Below are 22,660 nucleotides of genomic sequence, written 5' to 3' on the forward strand. Positions count from 1 at the left end.
TGCCTTGGAGCCTTCTTGGAAGGACTTGCACCACGTTCTGGGCGATGAGAACAGGGACGGCTGCTTCTTCCGCGAAGACGTGGTCAGCATTTAAGGAGCCCCCAGCGGGGCGAAAGGGGCGCACGCCTCTGATCCCAGCGGCTTGGGAGGCTGAGGCAGGAGGATCCACGCTTGAGGCCAGCCTCCTCAACTAAGCGAGGCCCAAAGCAACTTGCCTCAAAAGAAAATAACATCACTCAGCTGAAAATCTCAGGAAGTACACGGGCCTAAAGTCAATCACGAATCCGGATTCAGAGAGCTGCCTTTCCCATAGCAGTCGGGAGCTGCCCATTCTTGAGGGCTTTTTTTCTTGGAGTTCTAGAATCCCTTTGGCTCAAGGAGCCGGCATGTGTGGTGAGAGAGAGAACCAAACAGACTGTCTCAAGCCCCAGCAGCCTGATCCAGGGACCATCCTTTGAGGCAAACTGATGTGAAAACATCACCCTGCTCTTGAAGGTAGCATTGATATTCTGGAAATATCAAGGAAGTATCTCTGTCACCTTGGCAAGCCTGCGTGGCCTCTGTCACCTTACCAATGCCCATTCAACAGAGGCACTCACCCAGGTTCAGAGAGGCCCGTAGGCAGAAAAATGGCATAGCGAGGAGGTGAATGCCCGGTTCAGGTGACCCCAGGAAGACCCCATGGGGTGGGGGGAGATGAGACCTGCTGTAGGGAGCAGGAAGGCCGAGCCTAGGGTTATGCTGTAGTCATTTACCCAGGGTTTGCCCCCCGCCGTCTGACCCAGGATCCCTGGAAGGTGTCCAGAAAACTATTTTTAATGAACCCCTTAGATCAGGAGTTGTAAGCAAGCATCAGCCGGGCACCGTGGTGTCCACCTGTCGTCCCATGGACTCGGGAGGCTGAGGCAGGAGGATCGCGAGTTCAAGGCCAGCTTCGGCAATCAGCGGAGACCTCGTCTGAAAATAAAAAGGGGCGGGGATGTGGCTCCTGTGGTAGAGCGCCCCTGGGTTCAATGGCTAGTACCACAATATGTAAATAAATGAAGCATCGGAGTCACCTGGAGGGACATTAAAATCCTGATGAGCAGGTCCCGTCCTCAGGTCTGAAGGAGGAGGTCTGGGACAGGCTCTGACAATTTGCACTGCCCACCAGCTCCCCGGTGTCCCTCGTGCCGTGGGTCTTGGAGATTCGCTGCCCTGGGTGACTCTGTGCCTCACCCACGTTGAAAGTGGACTTCAGGCCTGTGCGCCCAGAAGCACCCAGGAGCCGGACAACTGAAGCCGTGGGGGACCTGCTCTGAACAGGCAGGCGCTGGGACATGAGAGCCGCCGTGCCCAGCCTTCCCCAGGCTGCAGAGAACTGGGCCCCCTGGAGGGGATTGATAAAGTCCCGGGACCCTCACTAAAACAGGTGCCAGACACATGGGGTCTCCTACACCCGGACCCCAGCTGCAGCTCCTCAGGGGACGCTGTGGTTTTCAGATAAGTGACCTCGTTATCTCTGGCAACCAACCATGTCGTAACCACCCTGGGTCCAGGCCCTCACAGAGGAAGTGGCTGGGGCCTCGCCAAAGGGTACGGTTTAGGGGAGTCGGGCAAATCAAGGCAGGAAGAACACAGGACTCAGACCTGCGAGCACCCCGCCGTCCTCGATTTGAGGCCGTTGGTGCTGGACATGACCCTCTCCTTTCACTCTCTCTATTAAACGTTTTGTTTACTATCGTGTGTTTCGCTCAGATTCTTCCTGGTGAAGTCACCAGGACCTGCCCCCGCTCCCCCCACCCTGGCAGCCCCCCAGCCCCATAACCACCTCCCTGGGAAGCCTTCAGAAGCAGAGCTGGTGGACACCATCTCTGGATTCTCCTTCTGGGCCTCCATGCCAGCCTCAGAGCGGGTACCCACGGGAGGAGACTGCTCCCCACTAGACTGTGAGCCCTCAGCACCCAGTGCACGGGAGAAATGCATCTTTTTTTTTAATCCTCGGTTCCCAGAACAGGGCCGGGCACGGGGTGGCACACTCCTGTAAGCCCACCGGCTCAGGAGGCTGAGGCAGGAGGATGGCAAATTCAAAGTCAGCCTCAGGCACTTGGCGAGACCCTGAGAAACTTAGCAAAGACCCTGTCCCTCAATGAAATATTTTTCCAAAGCGGCTGGGGGTGTGGCTCAGGGGTGAAGCACCTCTGAGTTCAATCCCCAATACCCCCCACAAATTGCTGTATGTATAACAGGGGTCAGCTTCAGAAGCGGCTAACTTTGGGGGGGCCTACACTGTTCCCAGTCTACCTTTTGAATTACTGTTTATTTAAAATGGACAGATTTTTTTTCTTCTTCTTCTCCCTCTCCCCAACAAGATTAGAGAGACAGGGCTCTCTTTTCCTACCCTAGTTAATTGTCCTTGGGCACACCGGCCACAGGAAGGATATATCTGCCAGAGGATGTAAGAAGTAAATATCTCACACTCCTTCAGGGTGCCCTGGGACACCCCCCCCCACCCCTTTACAGCCATGGGATCAGAACCAACCCAGGTCTCTCTCCAAAACATCCTTTGCAAGACTCCAGCCCAGCCCCTTTCCTTGAACTTGAAATTGGATGCACATCACGGCAGGAGTGTGCATGTAGGGTTGCAGGGGGTGGGGGTGCTGAAGTTCCCAATTGCTAACACTTGAAGCCCCTGAGCCCCCCTGAAATGCCGGGGGGGGGGCTCAAAGCTATTTACGCAGCCCAGGGAAGAATGCACTCGGGCAAAGAACATCCTGATTAAAAATCCAAACATTTTCCTGATGAGACTTGTCTGTGTCAGGACCATCTGTTAGTGGAATTCATAAACCCCCGGCGCTCATTTGTTCAAGAAAAAGTCGATTTCTGGAAGCGGGAACAGGGCGCTGAAAACACTCTTTGATGGGGCCCAGGTGAAAAGCTTCCTGAGAACAGGACCTAAGGGTGGCCTAAGGATCTCTGTGACCTGTGACTCTGTAGCCCTGTGCGCTTCTACTGCCCGTGAACCAAGTTCCAGGACGCCGCAGACTTCTCTAGAATTCCATATTCAACTACCATCTTATTTTCTCTCAGTCACCCTGTGCTTTGGGTGATAGATGTGAATGTGAATGTGGTTTAGATGAGAAATGTTTAGCATGAATGGCAGTGAATTGTCCAAACACTGAAGAGGGGCGCTTTTCTGTTTTTCTTTCTCTTGTCTGTGCCCATTATTGTCTGACCTCTGGGCTGGCAGTGGTGCAGTAGCCTCTGACCTGAACTGACCTACTTCAGTCTTTTCTTTCTGTTCAGGACACGTCTGCTGGTCACCCATGCACACCTGTCCTCCGACCGGCTCAGGAGCTGCTGGGATTACAGGCGTGGACCACCGTGCCCCGCCCTCAGCTCCCTTTTAAAACCTCCTGGTCATGTCAAAATCTGCACGTTTGCTTTGCTCTGGAAACATCTTTTTTTTTTTTTTTTTTTTGTCTTAATTCTCTCTGTTCTAAGAGGAACCTCAGAGCCCTGGTTCTCAGAATCTCTCACACATTCCCCTCATCCAAGAAAAGGCAGAAGGAGGGTCCAGTAAGTGAAATAGAAAAGACAGCAAATCTCGTGCCTACCCCTTTGCAGCTTCAGAGCTCAGCAAGTCCCCTGGATATTGGATTAGAAATTAGTCAGCCAGGGTGCATCTTCCTCCCCCGCATAAGATGGCAGGTTTAGCAAAAACATAGCAAGGAGGACCAGATCACGTTTCATTTGAATTTCCGGTAAATATTGCATGTGACATCATTATATCAAAAAAGTTGACATCTTAAAAAAATCTGAAATCGAGTTTAACGGGGCTTCCTTTATTCATTCTGTCAATCCCAAACTTGCAGAGTATCCAGAGTTTGAAAGATCAGCTCTAAGTCGCTCGGTGCAACTCTAAGTCCCTGGGTACACTCTAAGCGCACTCTGAGTACACCAAGCAGCAAGCACAATCTGCAGTCGAGGACAGAGCAGCAGCTCCGCTAGTCCACTTCAGAGTAGAAAGTCCACTTTCACCTGAGCTCCGTGGGCCCTCTCTGCAAGACCTGGATGCTCAGTCTAGCCCCAGTCACCTCCCTTCCTGCCTTCCTTTCTTTTCATGTGGTACCAGTAGTTGAACCCAGGGCCTCCTGCATGCTCTGAGCTACACTCCGGACCCTTTTGTAACGTTTCTTTGGAGACAGGGTCTTTCTCAGTCGCTGAGCTGGCCTCCAACTTAAGGAGCCTCCTGAGTAGTTGAAATTACAGGTGTGCACCACTGTGCCCCAGACCTGGCTGTTTTTCAACATTTTGTATAGGATTCCTTTCTTATGGCTATATGGGCATGACTCTGTCCTTATTTGTTTGTCAAATATAAAAACCTAGAGTCCTGCTTTCCTCTGCTGCCTGAGCCATGAAATGCACTGTCTACTGAAGTTCAAGTTCAACTTCAGGGCCTCGTCCCTTCTTCCGTCTTGTCAATCACTAAAATATCGACCTCTAGGTGTTGAAATGTACCAAACGGTTCCAAAATCCAGTCCTGACTTCCTACCTATCTGTGTTTCTCTGGTCTTCCTCTGCTATCCCCTCTTGGCCTCTAATTCACAGATGAAAAAGAGGGACCCAAATCTGCATCTCTCGTGGGTAGGAGTAAAAGACACTTGGACAACTAGGAAAATGAACATGGAAGACCCCACTATTTGTTCGTGAAGACATATGGATCTCCTGGCGTAGTCTGAGTTATTCCTAACAGTCGGTAAGAGTGGGTAGAGAGAACCCCAACTTAGAGAGATGGGGCACGTCACGTTTAATCGCATCGATACTTAAGTCCCTTAGACTTGCAATTCCAGACTTTCAGATCTGTTATGTCATCGACCTTATTTTTTTTAAAAGAGTTCTTCTCTGTTATTTGTATTATCGTGTGACATATCCATGGTCTGACTAAGCCAGCATGCTTTGAGCACATTTCAGCAAGGAAGAGCTGGAATAACTGGGGAAAGGTTTGTAGGGATTTAACTCATCTCCTGCCAACCCACATTTGGACAGTAAGGATAACTCACTCATTCTGTCTTGATAAATGTTCACGGCAACGGCCCCTTTCCAGGCTGGGAGAATTCAGGGCTCCCCTGAGGAACCAAGGGGGGGGAGTCCTCCCCATCTTCTGGTCTGTACCCTGGGCGTGCGGGCTCTGTCAGAATGTCCTTCTACAGAGTTGAGTCACAGGTGGATGACACACAGAGGAGAGGCTAAGGGTGAGAGTCTCAAAACGTTAAATGAGCAAAGCAGAATTTCCCCCGTGTTCTTCATTCAGGGAAAAGAAACACCAACAACAAACCCCAGCGGGTGACACATTCTATCTATCTGAGAGTATTACTCGGGGCCACGCATGAGGCATCCCCTTGAAAATCAGTTGTTCAGAACCATCTATTTTCCCCCGACTTCTGCAAACATCATTTCCAATTCTCCTTGATCAAACTGCTTTTCTCGATATGGGCAGGCTCAGTGTGATCAAGGCGCTCGGGCCACGTGAGCACCAACGGGATCGGACACTTCCTGGAGAACTTGGGTATTGTGCAGAGGGGGATGCGCAAACCAGAAACAAAGCTGACTGTCCCCCACGACGGCTCACGAGCCACATTCTGCAAAGGTCCCACAGTCTGGCTGCTCAGAGAGGCCGGGTGCTTGTTCTCTCTAAGGCTCGATCCTGGAGTGTTTCCTAGCCTCCTGGGATCTGACCTGTCAGGATCATCAGCTTTGATTCTGTTGCGTGCAACCAGCCGACCCGGCCTGCAGCCACCGCAGCAGCAGCCAACAGATCAGACGAGTCGGGGGGCAGGAGCTTTCCTTCAGCCCCATCAGACCCACCGGATCCAGCGGCCGAAGCTAGAGGTGGAGGGAGCTCATCGAGGCCGAGACAGTGAGAAGCCAGGCCTTCCGACACCACGCAGCACGTCACCGGGGTCGCCACGACACTCTCTTCCGTGGCCGGTCTGCTGTGGCCCACGGGCAGGCAGGCGATGCGAGATGCTACTTCAAAGACCCCCTTGGATCCGTTCATCCATGAGTGCTTTCCTGCAAGGCACGGTGCTAGGCACGCGTGGAGAGTGCACGGAGAAGACCGACCTCCCTGCCCTCGGCGAGCTTACAGTCCAGTCGGGAAGACGAGGCGCACAGACCAGGAAAAGTCGGGGGACAATACAGGCATTGGCGTGGCCATCCAAGATAACAGTACAAGAGTTTTCCCAAAGTAGATTCCCGACGGAGAGAAGAGGGCTACAGCAAATTCAAAGGAAGGATATCAGGAAGGACAGGCGCCTGGGAGACTTTCACAGAGGAGCCGGGCGGGACCTACCCCAGGATGGTGGAGCTTTGGGTGGGAGAGAGGATGGGAAGGGTATTTCGGGAAGGGGCAGCCATGGGACCCAATGGCACAGAGGTGAGACCAAAAGGAAGAATAGGGAGGGCTCAGAGTGAATGGATCTGGAGTTGAATTGATTTAGATGAGGAAGAGAGTTCTGGGCTCAAGTTTAGACTTTATCCTTTTGGCCAAGGGGTTGGGGGACAGCAGGACATTTCTTTGTGGATTTTTTTTTTTTTTTTTTTGATACCAGGGATTGAACTCAGGGCCACTCGACCACTGAGCCCCATCCCCAGCCCTATTTTGTATTTTATTTAGAGACAGGGTCTCGCCGAGTTGCTTAGCGCCCCGCTTTGGCTGAGGCTGGCTTTGAACCTGCGATCCTCCTGCCTCAGCCTCCCGAGCTGCTGGGATGACAGGCGTGAGCTACCGTACCCGGCTCTTTGTGGATTTTGACCTTCTCTGGTTCCAAAGAGGATGTGAAACGGTGTCTCTGGGGTTGTTAATTCCTAAGGGACAGTTCTGGGTTGTCCCCAGCTTTGGGTCATGGCCAGAGACTTTTGAGTCCTTCTATGATCCCAAAGGTGAGCTAACACATTCCCTGATAGGAAAAATGCTCCCAGAAGACAAGTATCTTTACAAATGACAGAATATTTATTAACAATACCTTTTAAAAAAAGATTACATATGCTAGGTCACTGGTAAATATCATTTACACTGGGGGAGGGTGGATGGGAACTACCTGGGTTGACATTTTTTTACTCATTTTATTATCTTGCTGATTTTTTTTTGTGTGTGTGATTTTAAATTTTATTTTATTGGAACATAGAAGTAACCATATCCAACTAAGAAAGGAACACAGCTTGAAATACTGACAATATATATATCTATTTTTCCCCCCCGGTTACCTGATTTTGACATGGGTGGAATCCTGATTACGTCTTTATTGGCGAATGTAACTAGAAGGTTGAAAAAGTTTAACTTGTATTATTGGTAAGCAAAACCCGACCCACGACAGGCAAATTTTGAGATCTCTGAGAAAGAAGAAAAGGCGACAGATGTTTACAAGTCAAAGTTTTTATAGAAAATTGCATTGCCTTTTATATTAGGGTTCCACGAACGCCCGTTTACAAAAACCTCCCCCGTAACAAATAGCTCTTTTCATAAGAATATGACTTTGTGGATATTGTCATTTTTCCAACGTGTGATTCTGGAGAACGTACAAGGTAAAAGCTCATAAAGCAACAAGGCTAGAGATTGCAAAGCAGGAGATTCATCAAGATACCAGACAATTGTACTAAAGATCTTTTATAGAGTCATAGGAAAAAGAAAAAATTCTCGGCAGCAATTGTTTTGCTGGAACAGGAGAAATCTTCCAAACTGCATGAATGACTATGATTCAAAAGAAGGGCGCTAGTATTACAGAGAGACATGTATCCTCTATAAGAAACTGTGCCAAGAGAGGATGAATCCATTGACGGAGAATGACTTCTTTTAAAATTCACATTCCAAACAGATACATGGAAAGAGAGTAAAATTATCATTTTTTAAAAATCCTTTGAAAAGACTTGGGTGACTATAGTAACTTTGGATCTAGGTTACTACAGGGTAGGTCACTTCAAATTTAACGTCTAAGGTAATGCTACTACGAAGAGGATGCTGAGTCGAGGGAACAGAAAGTCTTACCATCCGATGACGAGAATTCATATTATGAGAGTATGAGGATATTGTACAAGGTACCTCTTGGACAGAAAGTGTAGCTTTTGAGACCTGCAACCGTTGCTAAAACCATCTCAAGTTGTGTTGAACAACAAAATTCACCCTGAAGGCAGGAAACCATATTATACATGTCAAAAGGATTGGATTCAATGCATTAACCAACCATTCAGAGAGTAATTTATATACAGCAGCCTTGAGTTAGAGACCCACGCTTTTCTGCCATCAGAGCCTTGTCCAACTCTACAAATCATTTGCAATGTATTTACCGAGATGGGCTCCCAACTCTTACAAGGAAGTATTTTCAAATCATAATCGTATACGGTTGTGTTGCCCGTAACATTTTTTTTTTATAGCAGAGGAAAAAAAAATTAATATCTACATTATATGTTAACTTTAAAAAATTCTATAAAACACTAAATATATAATAAAAAATATGCATATAAGGACATATGTAAACTGCTTTGGTAACATCATATTACAGATGTCTTCAGTGCATTGCAGAGTTTCCAAAGAAACCTCAGGACAAAGCTAGATTTGCTTTGAGGAAGTACTGTAGAATACCATTCCTAAAGAAGCAAAAAACATTTTTTTTTTTCCAGTAATAAGATGTACTCGAACAACAATATTACTTAGTACTGGGTGTCTTCAAAACAACTAGCTAAATGTTGCTTAGAGTATAAACAGCAAGTCCTTTAGAGACCGTTTGTCATAAACTAGACCTGGCTGTGAGGGAGATCATGAGGGTACTGATGGCCGATAAGGTGCACGCGTTGGAAGTGGAAGCCCCCGAGCCTCTGGCATAGAAATCTGCAAAGACAGAAGGAGTCCACTCAGCAGGAATCCGCCCAGTAGGTAGCAGCACCCCCCGCCCCTGCTCCAGAAAAATCTTCATTAAGCTTTTCCAGAAATGCACACCCTAACTGGTCTTAGGACCATCAGCAAAAGGGTTCAAGGTGGTGGATCGAGACCTGCAACCATTACAGAGAAAGCGTTCTCCCTCTGCACCTGGCTGCAACCAAGCCAGTCTGCTTCCTGCTGTCTTTGGTGTCTAATCTCATCTGTTCCCACTATAGGACAAGAGGGAGGAGGAGACACAGGGCTTCACACAGTGGCTGGGTTTCCCCCAGAAAAAAATATGACCTCCCAGTGCCTCTGGAGCTACCTGGCTAGGAACCTGGGAGCAGGTGACCGGAAATCCCTGCCTCTCTGCTTGACCTTTTGTAAAATGAGGCTATGGATGTGGAATGTGGGAAGAAATTTCTCCCCCTCCCCTCCCCTCCCCCTCCTCCTTCTCCCCTCCCCCTTCCCCCTCCCCCTTCCCCCCTCCCACTTCCTCCCTCCCCCTTTCCCCTCCCCCTTCCCCCTCCCCCCCTTCTTTTTTCTTCCTTCTTTTTGGTATTATTGTGACTCCATTGAATGGATGAGGAGCCCCGGGGGTGGGGGGGGGCCCAAAGAGGTAAGATACTACTTCCAAGATCCCCTCCTTAGGGGACAGCTGAATTGGCAATCAAAGCCGAGTCAGGTCTAAACACGCTCCACCTTTTCTCCAAACAAAACAATCTCAGTCTTTTAAAAACTTTTCTGATGGGTCTTGCGCTTTTTTTTTTTTTTTTTTTTGGTAAGAATCTGCTAAGACTCATTCAAAGTTTTTTTCCAAAGTGGCCAATCTTTTTTGAACTACATAAGGAAAAAAAATCCCTGGAGGAAAGGGAACCTCTGCTGGGTCACATCCTTACCGTGTCATCTAACCACACCCATGTCATCATCTAACACACGTTTTGGTAAAGAATGAAAAAAAAAAAAAACCCAGGAATCATCAGGCAGCCGAAAATTGAAAAAAATCTTTGCAATGCTAAGAAAAGCATGTGGTCAGATTTTAATAAAGAGAGAGAGAAGTAAAACCCGGATCTTGTGTGTTCATGGTCTGGAGGTTTCGTCCACTTCTCACCATAAATCTAGCTACCTTTCAACCAAAAGTTAGGGATCTTCTTTGGTGAAGTCTACAATACAATCCCCCTAGGTTTATCTATTTTCTATTTTATTTTCTTTTCTTATTTTTGCAGTACTAGGGATTGAAGCCCCAGCCTCCGGCAGGCTCTACCATTAAGCTACATCCCCAGACCATACCCCTTGAAAAATAATGCTGTCAATAAACTCCATTAGGAACCACACCTATGTCCTGGAGCGTGGCTCTTGGGCAGTCATCCCTTGACATCAAAGTACTTTAATATTAACAAAGTAATACTAAATACGAAATCCAACCCGAACAAGACACAGCCCAGGGAGACAGCAAAAGGGCCCGAGAGCGTTTCAGGTACCCAGATTTTGTAAGTGCAATAAAATGGCTTCATGGAGACATGACTGCTATTTAGTACCCATAAAACGTAACAGGTCCTTTGTTCATCTGAGAAACCTATGGGCACTTAGCAGAAGGATACGCAGGGCTAAAATTCGGGACTCAGTGGTGAGGATTTTCATTATGATTTAAAATACCACCTCTCCACTGACGGCTTAACATTTTACAGCCTGCACCGATCCCCTAATCTCCAGACTGCTAAATCCAAAAGGCTAGTGCCCATCTCCCCTCAGACGTCTAACAGCAATCTTTCTTTTGTATTGTGGCAAAATACACAAGACAGAAAAGTGACCATTTTAACTAGTTTAAAGGGTACGGAGCCTTGTCATCCATTTAGACACTCTTCGGCCAGCATTGCTATGTATGTCTAGAAATTTTTTTCATCCTCCCCCAAATGAAAACCCAATATTCACTCAACTTCCACCCCTACCTGGCCAGCCACGGCCAACCGCGAACCTGCTTTCTGTCCCTAGAATTCTATAGAATTGAATGGATTTGCTCAAAACACATAAAAACAGAAACACATTAAAAAAAATATAAAAACACAAACAAACAGAAACACCTAAAATCATCAAGTCTGGCACGTTGTTCCACCTGTTTGAAAAGGAGGAGAATCCTGAGTGTGTATTTATGCACCTGCCGCACACACACCCATTCAGTTTAACACGTTTCCGGAGGAAGACACTGCACGCATGGCGGCTACGGTCTCTGGGAGAGGGTTCTTACTTGATATCTTTGGGATCCGAATCTGCTCACTGCTGCTGCCGTCGCCTCCGTCGCTGAACGGCTTGATCTCTATGATGTAATCCTCGTTGAAAGGCAGCGCGAGCTCCACCGAGGTCTTATTTGTCTCGATGACAGATGTGCTGCTCTGTCGGTTCCATCTGTACAAGACCTGCGGGTACAGGAAGGGGTCACCTGCTGTCCTCGCGAAGACCCCGAAGAGGGGGGTACTCATTTGCTTTTCGCCTGTGACACCCGTGACATGCTGAGATTCTCTGGCTGCCCGGGGATTTAGAAGGCCAGTTTGTGGAGAGGGCTGGGCCTGCAGCTACCAGTTCACTATGAGGGAAGAGCATATGTCGAGGGGCTGGGGCAGCTGCCTTGCACCAAGATGCTGTGTGGCCGGCCTCTCGGAGGGGGCCCCTTAACACACCTGGCAGAGCATGGAGAGGCAGATGCACATTAGGGGCTGTGGGGGCAGAGTAGATTTGGCCACTGTGTGTCTGGGTGCCTCACTGTCACCTCTTGAGACTCACACACTTCCCTAGTTTATCAGATGGCGATAATAGCCGGGTGCACTGGCCCACGCCTGTCATCCCAGTCGCTCAGGAGGCTGAGGCAGGAGGATTGAGAGTTCAAAGCCAGCCTCAGCAAAAGGGAGGCCCTAAGCAACTCAGTGAGGCCCTGTCTCTAAAAAAAAAAATACAAAATAGGGCTGGGGATGGGGCTCCGTGGTGGAGTGCCCCTGAGTTCAATCCTTGGCACCCCAAAACAAACAAAAGAAAAGATGGGTACAATAGCACCCATCTCTCTGGGTGTCTCCAAGATTGCACAGGGAGGGCCTGGCTCCAGGGAGCCTTAATGGGAACGAGAGACATCTGTGGCAGGGGCTACAAGCCCAGGACTCACCTGGCACGTCAGTGTCACCATGAATCACAGAAAAAGAGGGTACCTCAGCACAGGGAGATTTTGAAACGGGCAAGGCAATAATCTTTCCCCAAACTGGGACCCCAGAGTGGCCAGTTCCCGGCTTTGCTTTGGTTTTCTTTCTGGGTGCCCCAAAGTCATCGGGTCATGGGGACGAGAAAGCTACCTAGAACAGGCTGTGCTGCATTTGATGAGGGGCTAGCTAGCACCCCTTCACCTGCCTGTGGCTGCCTGCCCTGACCAGCAGCAAGCCCCCCACCCGCCCCCCGGAGCAAGAATGAGGACTTCTAAACACACACCTCTTTTTTTGTTTTTTTTTTTTGTACCTGAGATTGAACTCAGGGGTACTCCACCCCTGAGCCCCATCCCCAGCCCTATTTTGTATTTTCTTTACAGACAGGGTCTCACCGAGTGGCTTAGGGCCTCCATAAGTTGCCGAGGCTGGCTTTGAACTCACGATCCTCCTGCCTCAGCCTCCAGAGCTGCTGGGATGACAGGGGTGCAGCTGGCTAAACCCACTCTCTTAAGCTGCTATTGTCCACCCTCTGCAGTTTCCTATGATCATGAAAAAGCTAGGGGCCACTTCAGATGGGTGGTGCTCTTAGAGTGGCATGTTGGAGCCACTGTGGCCACAGATCTGATGCTCCAGACCTTTGTGTGTGTGGAGGTGGGGGCGACGGATCACCTGACAGGAGGCACTGAGCAGTTCCTGAAGACAGCTCTGGTGGTCACAACAGGTGCTCCGGGTGCAGTGGGTAGGGACCAGGGGTGCAGCAGAGAGACCCACAACAGAGAATGAGCCAGGTCAAAGTTGGAATAGGAAAAAGGTGAGAAACCCCACTCCAGGTCTATGCCAGGCTGCCTGAGTGAGACCCCACAGAAGTTAAATATATATATATTTTGTTTTTGATTTTTTAAGTTTTATTTTTGGGTAGTGGAGATTGAACCTGGGGATGCTCCTACTGCTGAACTTCATCCCCAGAACTTTTTTTTTTTTTGATTTTGAGACAGGGTTTCACTAAGCAGCTGAGGCCGGTCTTGAACTTGAACTTGAGATACCTCCTGCTTCAGCCTCCCGAGTTGCTGAGAATTTTTTTTTTTTTTTTTTTTAAAGATCCTCAGATGACATCAATACGGGAAGAGTGCCATGAGCTACATTAGTGGCTCTCAAATTGGAGCACACATCAGAATTATCTGGGGAATTCAGTAAGACGCAGCCTGCAGGGTCCCCTTCCCCGGGTTCCCAGGGCAGAAGTGGCCGGGACCCGAAACACTGCAGTTCCAAAGCCCTCAGCTAAGGCCAACGCTGCTGGGCCCGGGGTCCCGCTCTGAGACCCACCGATGGGCTCCTTTTTTTCCCCCAAGACCCCCGACCAATGCTGATTGGAGACAGAAGGTCACTTTTCTATCACAGGGACCAAACCGAACGTCGGTGAAATCCATCAAACTTCCCTTAAGAGTGTTCAGTTCCCATTTCTTCCTGGCCATCTCAGTACCTTAAAGGATGTCTCCCTCGTACAAGGTGGAAAGATTCATCAGCCACCCCCCCACCCCTGCACCCCCAGATCGTCCCCTTGCTAATGATCAGGCTCCAATAAATCCGCTGCCGCGCTCAGGAGTGTCGAAGCCTCACGCCACAGCCCCTCCAGAGAGCGGGCTGGCTGAGAGCATGCAAGGTCACATCTGGCTTTGAGGAATAGATTGCTTCTTTGATTTACCTCTGGTCCTTGCAACAGCTCAGAGAATTCAACGAGTTTCAGATATAAATCCAGAAGAAAAAAAAAAAATCCAGACTTCTTATCTGCACGGCTTACGGGTCTTGTAATATTAGGGACTGTGGCAAAACCTTAAAAAGGACCCGAAAAACCCTTTATTGACACCAGACTCTTGGTTCAGCTGATGGCTTTGAGGGCTGTACTTGCATTCGATAGAATCCGGGGCGGAAGTCAGGGAGGAGGTGTGGGTTCCCAGGAATGAGGATAATAATAGCCGCCAACGACTGTTTCCACTAGGGATCGTCCGGTGCGTTCCACATAATACAGGTGGATGACCACGGTAGCTCTGATTCCAAAGATGACCAGGGTTCCAGCTTGGCCACCATCTGGGTGGCTGTCTCTGCCTTCCTACAGGCAGGTAGGTGGTAGAAACCTGGAGATACAGGGATCATACCCAGCCTGCCTGTATTATTTGTTGATCTCTCATTAAGTTTGTTTTTCTGAGTTCCACGCCAGGATTTATAAACTAAGCGATTAGGCATGAGAAAAAAAACTTCAGTCCTATTGACAAACTGGGAGATGTGGCCCCTCTGATGGTTATGGTCTGGATGTCTAACTTCTCCAAAACTCAGTGAAATTCATTGCCTACTGCGATGACATTAAAGGGTGAGATTTTTAATAGGTGACCCTTGTGGGTGGCACAGGTGCTGTTGAAGAAGGATCCCCTTCTGTTCTTCATCTTTCTTGCTTCTTCCATGTGATAACACAAAAAGAAGGTTGTGGCCATAGGCTGGCACCTTGACCTTGGACTTCCTGGCCCCCAGAACTGTGAAAAACGAACTTACGTTTATTATAACTTATCTCCCTGTGGGTGTTGGATTATAGTAGCACAAACACACTTGTCTCCGTTCCTGTCTGGCCCCCATGGGAGCCGAGAAGTCACTGCCCGCTCTGGACAATCACCAACTCTGCAGGCTGTTGGAGATGGCAGAACTCCTCACTTTGTTATGTTGGCATGCGTGACCTCAGGACCTTTGTACCTCCTGTCTGTTGTACTTGGAATGCTTTTCCAGAGAGCTAACTGTTCACTCCTCCTTTCTTTCCAGGCCCTAATGAAATGTCACTTCCAGAGAAGTGATCTTTATATAAAATGTGAAGTCTGTCTTTTTTGTGCCATGCCTCTCTCCAGTGCTGCACCCTGGTTTGTTTTCCTTTGCAGAACTGTATTACCACTTGCTCTATTTGTTTATTGCTGGTACGTAGAATGAAAAGGGACTAAAATCCCTATTATCCATGATGCTGTGCTGTGATCCCAGGTCTCTGACATCTTTGCTGTGAGACTTTGGCATACTTCTTCATCCATAAAATTAGAGCTGATGCATGCACTACATTCTAGAAATGCATTTCCCACTAGACCTCCATACGTCCGCCACACTTCCTACAACACCAACTTCCCAACCTTTATGTTTTCTGGAACCCAGAAGATACTGTGAACGAATACAAAACCACATTTGGAAAAACAGCAGAATGTGTACGCCCCGTAGCTAGTTTATAGGATGTGGTTGGTGATTGAGATAGGAGACCGTCCCAAGCTCTCTGGTTTTCCTCATTCTGTTTCTATAAACATGAAAATAATTTCTCCCCATCCTACGCCAAGCCCAACAGATCATTTCTGGGAGGTCAAACGCCCCTTGGTCTGTCTTGGCCTGTTTTACCCACCCCCGCCCCCTCGCCCTACACAAAGTGATGCTGCCCAAACGAATCTCCTAGGTGTGCATTCGAGGGTCCGCTGGGGTCCTCAATTCAAGAAGGGCTTTCTAGAAAGGTGTTACAGAGCTCAGGGGAGCGTCTCTGAGAGGGAGCAGGTGTGCCAAGTGGTGCCAACTAAATCGTGACCGTGACTCCATTTTTCTCTCTAAAGCCGTCCTATCACCTCTCACGGCCAGTTCACCGAAGCGGACTCGGCGGCGTGCATACTGATCCTCGCCCTGGCCACACCCGAGGGCGCTCCAAGTCACTTAGCTCAGTGGGCTCGAGTTTTCACATCTGCCACATGAGGGCTTGCTGATCACTCGTCGGTCGAGCGAACGTCTTTGCCTCGTTGCCCGGAATTCTTCTTTCATTTCAAACACCTGCTGGAAAATGAGCCTGGGACACGGGACTTGTGCAATTCCTGGGGACCCTGGTGGCTGTCTGCCTTTGACACTCCTTTTCCCACCGGTTCTAATGGGTATCACTGAGGCCAGGAGGGAGAATTCACTTCTGTTATTGTTTTTCATTCTCCCCTCTTGGTTGGGTTAGATCAGTTGTGCCTGCTTTCCTTTGCTGTGATGATCAAGGACAAGGTCATCCTCCCAGCCTGGTCCGGGCTCCATAAAGCTACGCTTTTCCTCATTCATCCTCCAGCCTAACCCAACCCCGCTGTCTCTGTGGTCATCACAGAAACCAGAGTTAGGAAACGAGAGCGCTCTCCTGATCCCCGTGAGTGTGCTCCTTGGTGGGAAAAACACAGATAAGAATTCAGACACTGTCCTCCGGAAGCCCACGGTCAGGGGAGTCACAAGCCACCAGCTAATTACAAGAGGATGGTAAGGACTTCCAAAAGTCTGGTACAGAGAGCTCTGGCTGAAGCCCCGGCTCGTGCCTGTGATTCCCAGCAACCTGGGAGGCTGAGAGAGGAGGATCTCAAGTGCAAAGACAGCCCCGGTCTCTTAGCGAGGGCTCTCCATGATTTAGTGAGATCCTGTCTCAAAATTAAAAAATAAAATAAAATAAAATGGACTAGGGAGGTGGCTCAGTGGTAAAATGCCCCTGGGTTCAGTCCCCAGTACCTCTCTAAACAACAAAAACCCCCATCTCCCACAAAACCCCCAGCTCTGGCCAGCAGGGGAGGGTTCCAAGCTCCGAGCTGAAAAATGAGCCCCTGCTTAAGGATGTCTGGGGGAACAGTCACAGGGAGAGACAGGGTCAGAGGACAACAAAGATACGAGAAACTTCTCCTTTTAACACCAAGGTCCATGTAGCCCCAGAGAGCTCAAGCGATCGACCTAAAGTCACACAGCCAAGAGAGAGCCAAACTACGGGACAAAGTTAGAGGAGGAGTCCACATTTTAAAACTGAAATCTAGGATGATCCATTTTATATATTTTTTTCCCTACCACCTTCCTAAAGCCTGCAGTCTCTGGGGAGCTGTGTTTCCTTTTTACTGAAGTCAACACAGGCAGGAAGTGGTCTGCAGCTGGCACGTTCTGATAGCAAGACACCCTCTCTAGGTTGGCTGCGGCTTCCCACCCAGCCTGCTTCTGCCTTTTAGATGGTGCGGGGGGAAGGTCTTGCCAATTCTTTCGTTTATTGAGTCATAGCTGAGAGGCTATTTTGCAGGACCCCAGAAAATTTCTGACTTCCAAGCGTGCCTCCTTGGGGGGAAAAATAGTCATAGGCTTTGGTTTTATAATCTTCCTTTTATAATGAAAACCACGGAATGGTTCATTGACAGTTGACATGCAGAATTGCTAAAAGAACCACTTTTTCTCCGGCGGGATTCATGTGAAGCCACGAGAGGTCAAGAGCACTGTCCACGGAGCCCGGATGATGAGGGTTTCCCGAAAGCTCTTTTGCACGTCACTTAGTCATGACTTTCCTGGGCTAGAAAGGAAGTGGAATTTGCGATGGAATCTATATACCCTACTTATTTCCTTTCCTAACATCTCACCGGGCCGTAATCCAGCTGAGGTTCATTTCCAGGTGACAGAGAGAAATGCTCCACCTCTCTTGGAACTAAGTCCCCTTCCGAAGAGCTCTGTCCATCAGCAAGGAGAACGGAGCCACCCTTTATCTCCATGGAATTCTCATTCATTGGCTGTCGTTTTAAAGTTCCTTGGAACTTTGCAGGACAAATATGTCTGTCATTCCTGGCAATAGCCCTTCCCATACAGGAAGTGGGCATCATACTTCCGGAGCTTTTTTATTTTTTTTTTTTTAAACCCAGCTTAAATATGCTCAATTCCTTTCTTCATTCCTTAGGGATGTTTCGAACCTGACTGGACACAGTCTTCCTGGTGCATTCTCTGGTCTATCAATAGGGTTGCTACCAACCCCTTCCCTTCTGCATGGGCCATTCTAGGCCTTACATCAAAAGCTAGAGGCTAGTTCCCCTGCTTCTGAGTCTGAGGATGGCCATTTTTTTTCTTTTTTTTTATCTGTTCTATTTAGTTATACATGACAGACAGGAGGATATACTTTGACACATCATTAAATGGAGGATAACTTCTCATTCTTCTGGTCGTACGTGCCATAGAGTCACACCGGATGTGTAGTCACGTATGCACAGAGGATCTGATTCATTCTACTATCTTCCCCTTCTCTCTAACCCAAAGTAACTCTGTACTTTCCTAGCACCACCCCCACACCCCTTATTGTGAATTAGCATCTGCATGTCAGAGAAAGCACTTGGCCTTTGTTTTTTTGGGGGATTAGCTTATTTCGCTTAGTGCGATAGTCTCCAGCTCCATCCACTTGTTGGCAAGTAACAGTGATTTCATTCTTCTTTAAGGCTGAGTAATATTCCATTGTGAATCTATACCACATTTTCTTTATCCATGCATCTGTTGAAGGGCATCTAGGTTGGTTCCATAGCTTGGCTATTGTGAATTGAGCTGCTGTAAACACTGATGTGGCTGTGTCCCTGTAGTGTGCTGATTTTAAGTCCTTTGGGTATAAACCAAGGAGTGAGATAGCTGGGTCAAATGGTGGGTCCATTCTAAGTTTTCTGAGGAATCTCCATTCAGTGGCTATTTTCATTCTTAGATTTTAAAAGGTCTGGTAGCTTTGCTTTCTTTTTCCTTGAAGCTGGAAACCAGGTCAGAGATCTGACTATCCTGAGATCGCCATACTCTGAGGAAACCCAAGCCATCCACAGGGAGAGGCCTCACCGGACAGCGATCCCTGCCCAGATTCCGGCTCTTCCACTCCATCAGAGCAGGTGGAAAGGTGTCAAGAGGCCCCTTAGCCCATCCAGGCCTGGGGGCCGGGGGTGCCCATGGGCACCCAGACCAGATTTCAGAATCATGGAAACTACACACAGTAGGTGTTTTAGCCACTGGTTTGGGGGAGGCTTATCCAGAGACCATAGGAAGCTTTTCACACCGGGTCAAGACTTCTTTCGGTTGTGGAAATAAGGCTACATCCATTTTCTTCTTTTTTCTCTAAATGACGTTTCTAAAAAAAAACCCAAAAAAACCTCCCACTTGTTTTCCTAAATATGCGAAGCTTCCTAACTACAGGCAGAGCCCAGGCGATTGGCCATTAGTTACGGTGGGACGTTACTGTGTCTGATTGACCAGTCCAGCTGAGAGGGGAACCAAAGGGCTGACAGGGGAAATGCTGATCCAGTGTGCCTTCAGGGTCCTTCAACCTCCGGTCCTTAGCCGTGTCTGATAGATGCTGCCTGAGCCTAAAGGTTAGGTGACACTGTGGCTTGGGTAAGTATCTCCCAAAGGTGTGGTCCCCGGCCTGGGGAACTAGAGGCGGGTGGTGGAAATTTTAAGAGGTAGGACTTACAGGAAGGTTTTATGTCGCTGGGGATGTTCCCTTAAGGGGACCGTGGGACCCTCATCTCCTCCTCTCTCTCTGCTTCTCAGTGGTCGTGATGTGAGCAGATTGCTCGACCATGATGTCTGCCTCGGTTCAGGCCCCAAAGCAACAGGGTTAACTATCCACAGAATGAAAACCTCTGGAACTTGGAGCCCAAATCAACCTTTTTCTCTTCATCGGCGGATTGTCTCAGGCGTTTGTTATAGTAATGGAAAACTGACTAACAGGGGTGATTATCTAAATTCTGACAAATCGTTCGGGGACATTTATACAAATTGGCCCACACCACTCTGGGGCAGGGATTCCTAAGGGGCTCGGAAAGCATCCTCAGGTAAAGGGAGAATGTGCATCATCTGATGCAGGGAAGGACACTGTCCCCACTTCACATTAAGATTAGGCGCCTTTGCAAAAAAAGAAATTACCCACTTTGTATCCTTTGACTTCCGACTCATTATCCAGGGCCTTCACTTGATCCCAATTCAGGATAATTTTGGAGTCCGATGAATTCCATATGATGTTTCCGGGAGGTTGGCTGGGTGCTGTAAAAAAAAAAAAAAAAAAAAAGAAGATATACGAAGTCACAGGTTATTAAATCTCCACGGATTCGGAGGAATCTCTCCTTCCTGGAACCGAAGAGTGCAGGCCATTTAATGGACGATTGCACTAATCTGTGTCTTCAAGGTCACTGAGATCTGACGAGATACCGCGTGGCAAATGGAAAAAAAGATTCAGCTGGCCGCCTAACGTTTAGAGCTAAAAGCAGCAGCAGCCCTTCCCAGGGAGGAGCAAGGAATTTGGCATGATGTCCTCAAGGGTTCAGTGAGATGCTAAGGGGAGTCTGAAACCACATCCTGATACCAATTAGTATGCAAATGGCCACCGTGAGGTGGGGACAGGGAAGGAAACAGGGACAGGCGCGTCTGATGAATCCCCTCCCCCCCCCCCAAATATTTCTGAGCGAGTTTGTTATTACGTGGCTTTCTGGTGGTGACGTTGACCGTGGCGCTGGAGGGACCCGTCCCAGCCGAATTATACGCCTTGACAGCCAAGTGATACAGGGCGCTGCCTTTTAAATTGGTGATTTTGGTCGATGTCTGATTGCCCACTGTGCGAATTTTTCTAGCGTTTTCCTCTTTGTCATCATGTCTCCAGTATTTCACCTGCGAAGATAGAAAGATGCTGGAAATCCGACCCACGGGGGACATTCCCAATGTTATCAGGTAATCTTTTTTCTTTTTAAATGACGGAGTTAATTTTCTATGACCAATTCAATGAGCAAAGCTTTCAGAACAAAGAGATTTGCATGTTCTGAGAAGTTACCCATAAAATGAAGAAAGCCTTCTTTTTTGGGTCTTTGGCTTTTTAAAAAATATATATATTTTTTGTTTTTTTGCCTAGTAGTAGAGGGACACGGTGTCTTTATTTTATTTGTTTCATCTTTATGTGGTGCTGAGGATCGAACCCAGGGCCTCACCCGTGCCAGGCAAGCGCTCCGTCACGGGGCTACAGCCCCAGCCCCTGTTTTTGGCTTCCTACTGAGAAGCACTGTTGGTTGTTCTCCGTCTTTGCTTTGAGCTCGGGTGATGCTGGGTAAATCAGACCTGAGCTCATAGATGCTTAAAACTGCATATATCCTGACACACCCCCCTAGAGTATACCAGGGACCAAGGATGGTCTGAACATTTAGTGCTTTCATTAATTCTGAGTCAGACGCCGGGTCCCTAAAACAGACAGCTGTGAATGGGAATGGAGGGCAGCTCCCGTCCCAGTGTGTCCTGGAGACCCCACTGAGGGGTCCAGACCCTGGGCACACGTGCTTGCCTACCTCATAACCTTCGATCCGCCCTCTGTTCTTCTCCAGCGGGGAGGCCCAGAAAACTTCGATATCAGTCGCAGAAAGACTCCTGGCAAAGATACTGGCCGGGGGTTTGGTGGGTTCTGCCGAGAAAGGAATTCAAGTTCTTATGAATCAATCGGCTGCATGAGCACAGACTTCTACAGACGATGCTCATTATAAGGCGCAAAGAGTCCGTGGTTCTAGAAAGGGCCCCCAGGATGCCAGGCAGAGCCTCATTCTGCAGAGAGGCAATGACTGACGTGTAGCGGGTGGTGGTCGGGAGGAGACCACTCCAAAGCCTTTGGGATTTCAGTTTGGAGGTGAGTGGTACGGAAGGAACCCAGAACTAGTTGAGTTCAAGGTTTTTCAAAGCCAGCAATTCCTTCAAGGTGGGACTTTTTTTTTTCTTTTCTTTTTCTTTTTTGGTACCAGGGATTGAACCCAGGAACGCTTATCCACTGAGCCACATCCCCAGCCCATTTTATTTTATTTTTTTAAATTTTGAGACAGGGTCTCACTAAGTTGCTTAGGGCCTCACTAAACGGCTGAGGCTGGCTATCAACTTGCGATCCTCCTGCCTCGGCCTCCTGAGCCACTGGGATGACAGGAGGGCACCACCGTGCTTGGTTGGAACTTGCTTAATGAACACTTGTCATCAGTAGTAATTCTAGTCACTGGATTATGAGAACATGAGAGAAAAGGAAAAAAAAAAAAAAAAAAAAAAGACAGTCACCTGCCTTCACTAAGATTCCAGAGAGCTGAACGGACACTAGTTTAGCTTCATGCTGTGGATCTCCATGCTCTTGAACAAGATTTAGCCACGGTTTACCCAAGCCATTTGCATTCTCAGCTAAAAGGACAGGCTGGGCCAACTGTTTCCCAAATTTCAGTTATTTTATTTTATTTTATTTGGCAGAGTTTCAGCCTGCGTACTGTTTGTATATGAATCTTTCCTTTTGATGGTCTTTTTGAAAGAAAAATCAAGCTTAGCCTACTTGTAAGTAATAACACTCACGACGTCTTGCATTTGACGGGATGGCTCTATATTTTTTCTAATGCAGCTGAAATCAACGTGCCTCTTTGATTCTTTGAAAAGTTTGTGCGATGTCATTTACAGTCATCTTGTGTACCCCCACCAGAATGCACTCCACCCTCGAGGCCATGTTGAACAAGGAGACCTCCATCTGCCCGGGATAATCAAAGATTCTCTTGATGCATTCATGAGTTCAGCATTTACTAAATGTCCGGCACACAGGGGGAAAACAAAGGACCCATCCCCAGGAAACACAGGTGAGAACCTGCCACCAGAATATTCAAAATCTGCAATAGAGTGGGGTGTGAATTAGAATAGAGGAACGTGCGAATACTACAAATATGACCACCAGAGATGAACTGGGAGAAAATGGAGTGATTCCTGCCCTGGCCTGGCCTGGGGAATCAGAGAGAGGCCT

General features: G+C 48.3%; 1 protein-coding gene across 4 annotated transcripts in view; it reads right to left on the bottom strand.

Annotated features, from left to right (window-relative positions):
- Positions 1-8,765: 8,765 nt before the first annotated feature.
- LOC143385570 (contactin-4) overlaps positions 8,766-22,660 on the bottom strand; it is a 271,910-nt gene continuing 258,015 nt past the window's right edge. For all 4 annotated transcript variants that reach the window (XM_076841028.1, XM_076841026.1, XM_076841027.1 and 1 more), the window contains 5 exons: positions 21,198-21,310; positions 20,346-20,532; positions 19,799-19,911; positions 11,142-11,310; positions 8,766-8,866 (listed from right to left, as the gene is read on the bottom strand). In XM_076841028.1, coding sequence (XP_076697143.1) covers positions 8,766-8,866; positions 11,142-11,310; positions 19,799-19,911; positions 20,346-20,532; positions 21,198-21,310 — 683 coding nt within the window. The remainder of the gene's footprint in view (positions 8,867-11,141; positions 11,311-19,798; positions 19,912-20,345; positions 20,533-21,197; positions 21,311-22,660) is intronic.

Source organism: Callospermophilus lateralis, chromosome 20 (assembly GCF_048772815.1).
Source record: "Callospermophilus lateralis isolate mCalLat2 chromosome 20, mCalLat2.hap1, whole genome shotgun sequence".
NCBI lineage: Eukaryota > Metazoa > Chordata > Mammalia > Rodentia > Sciuridae > Callospermophilus > Callospermophilus lateralis.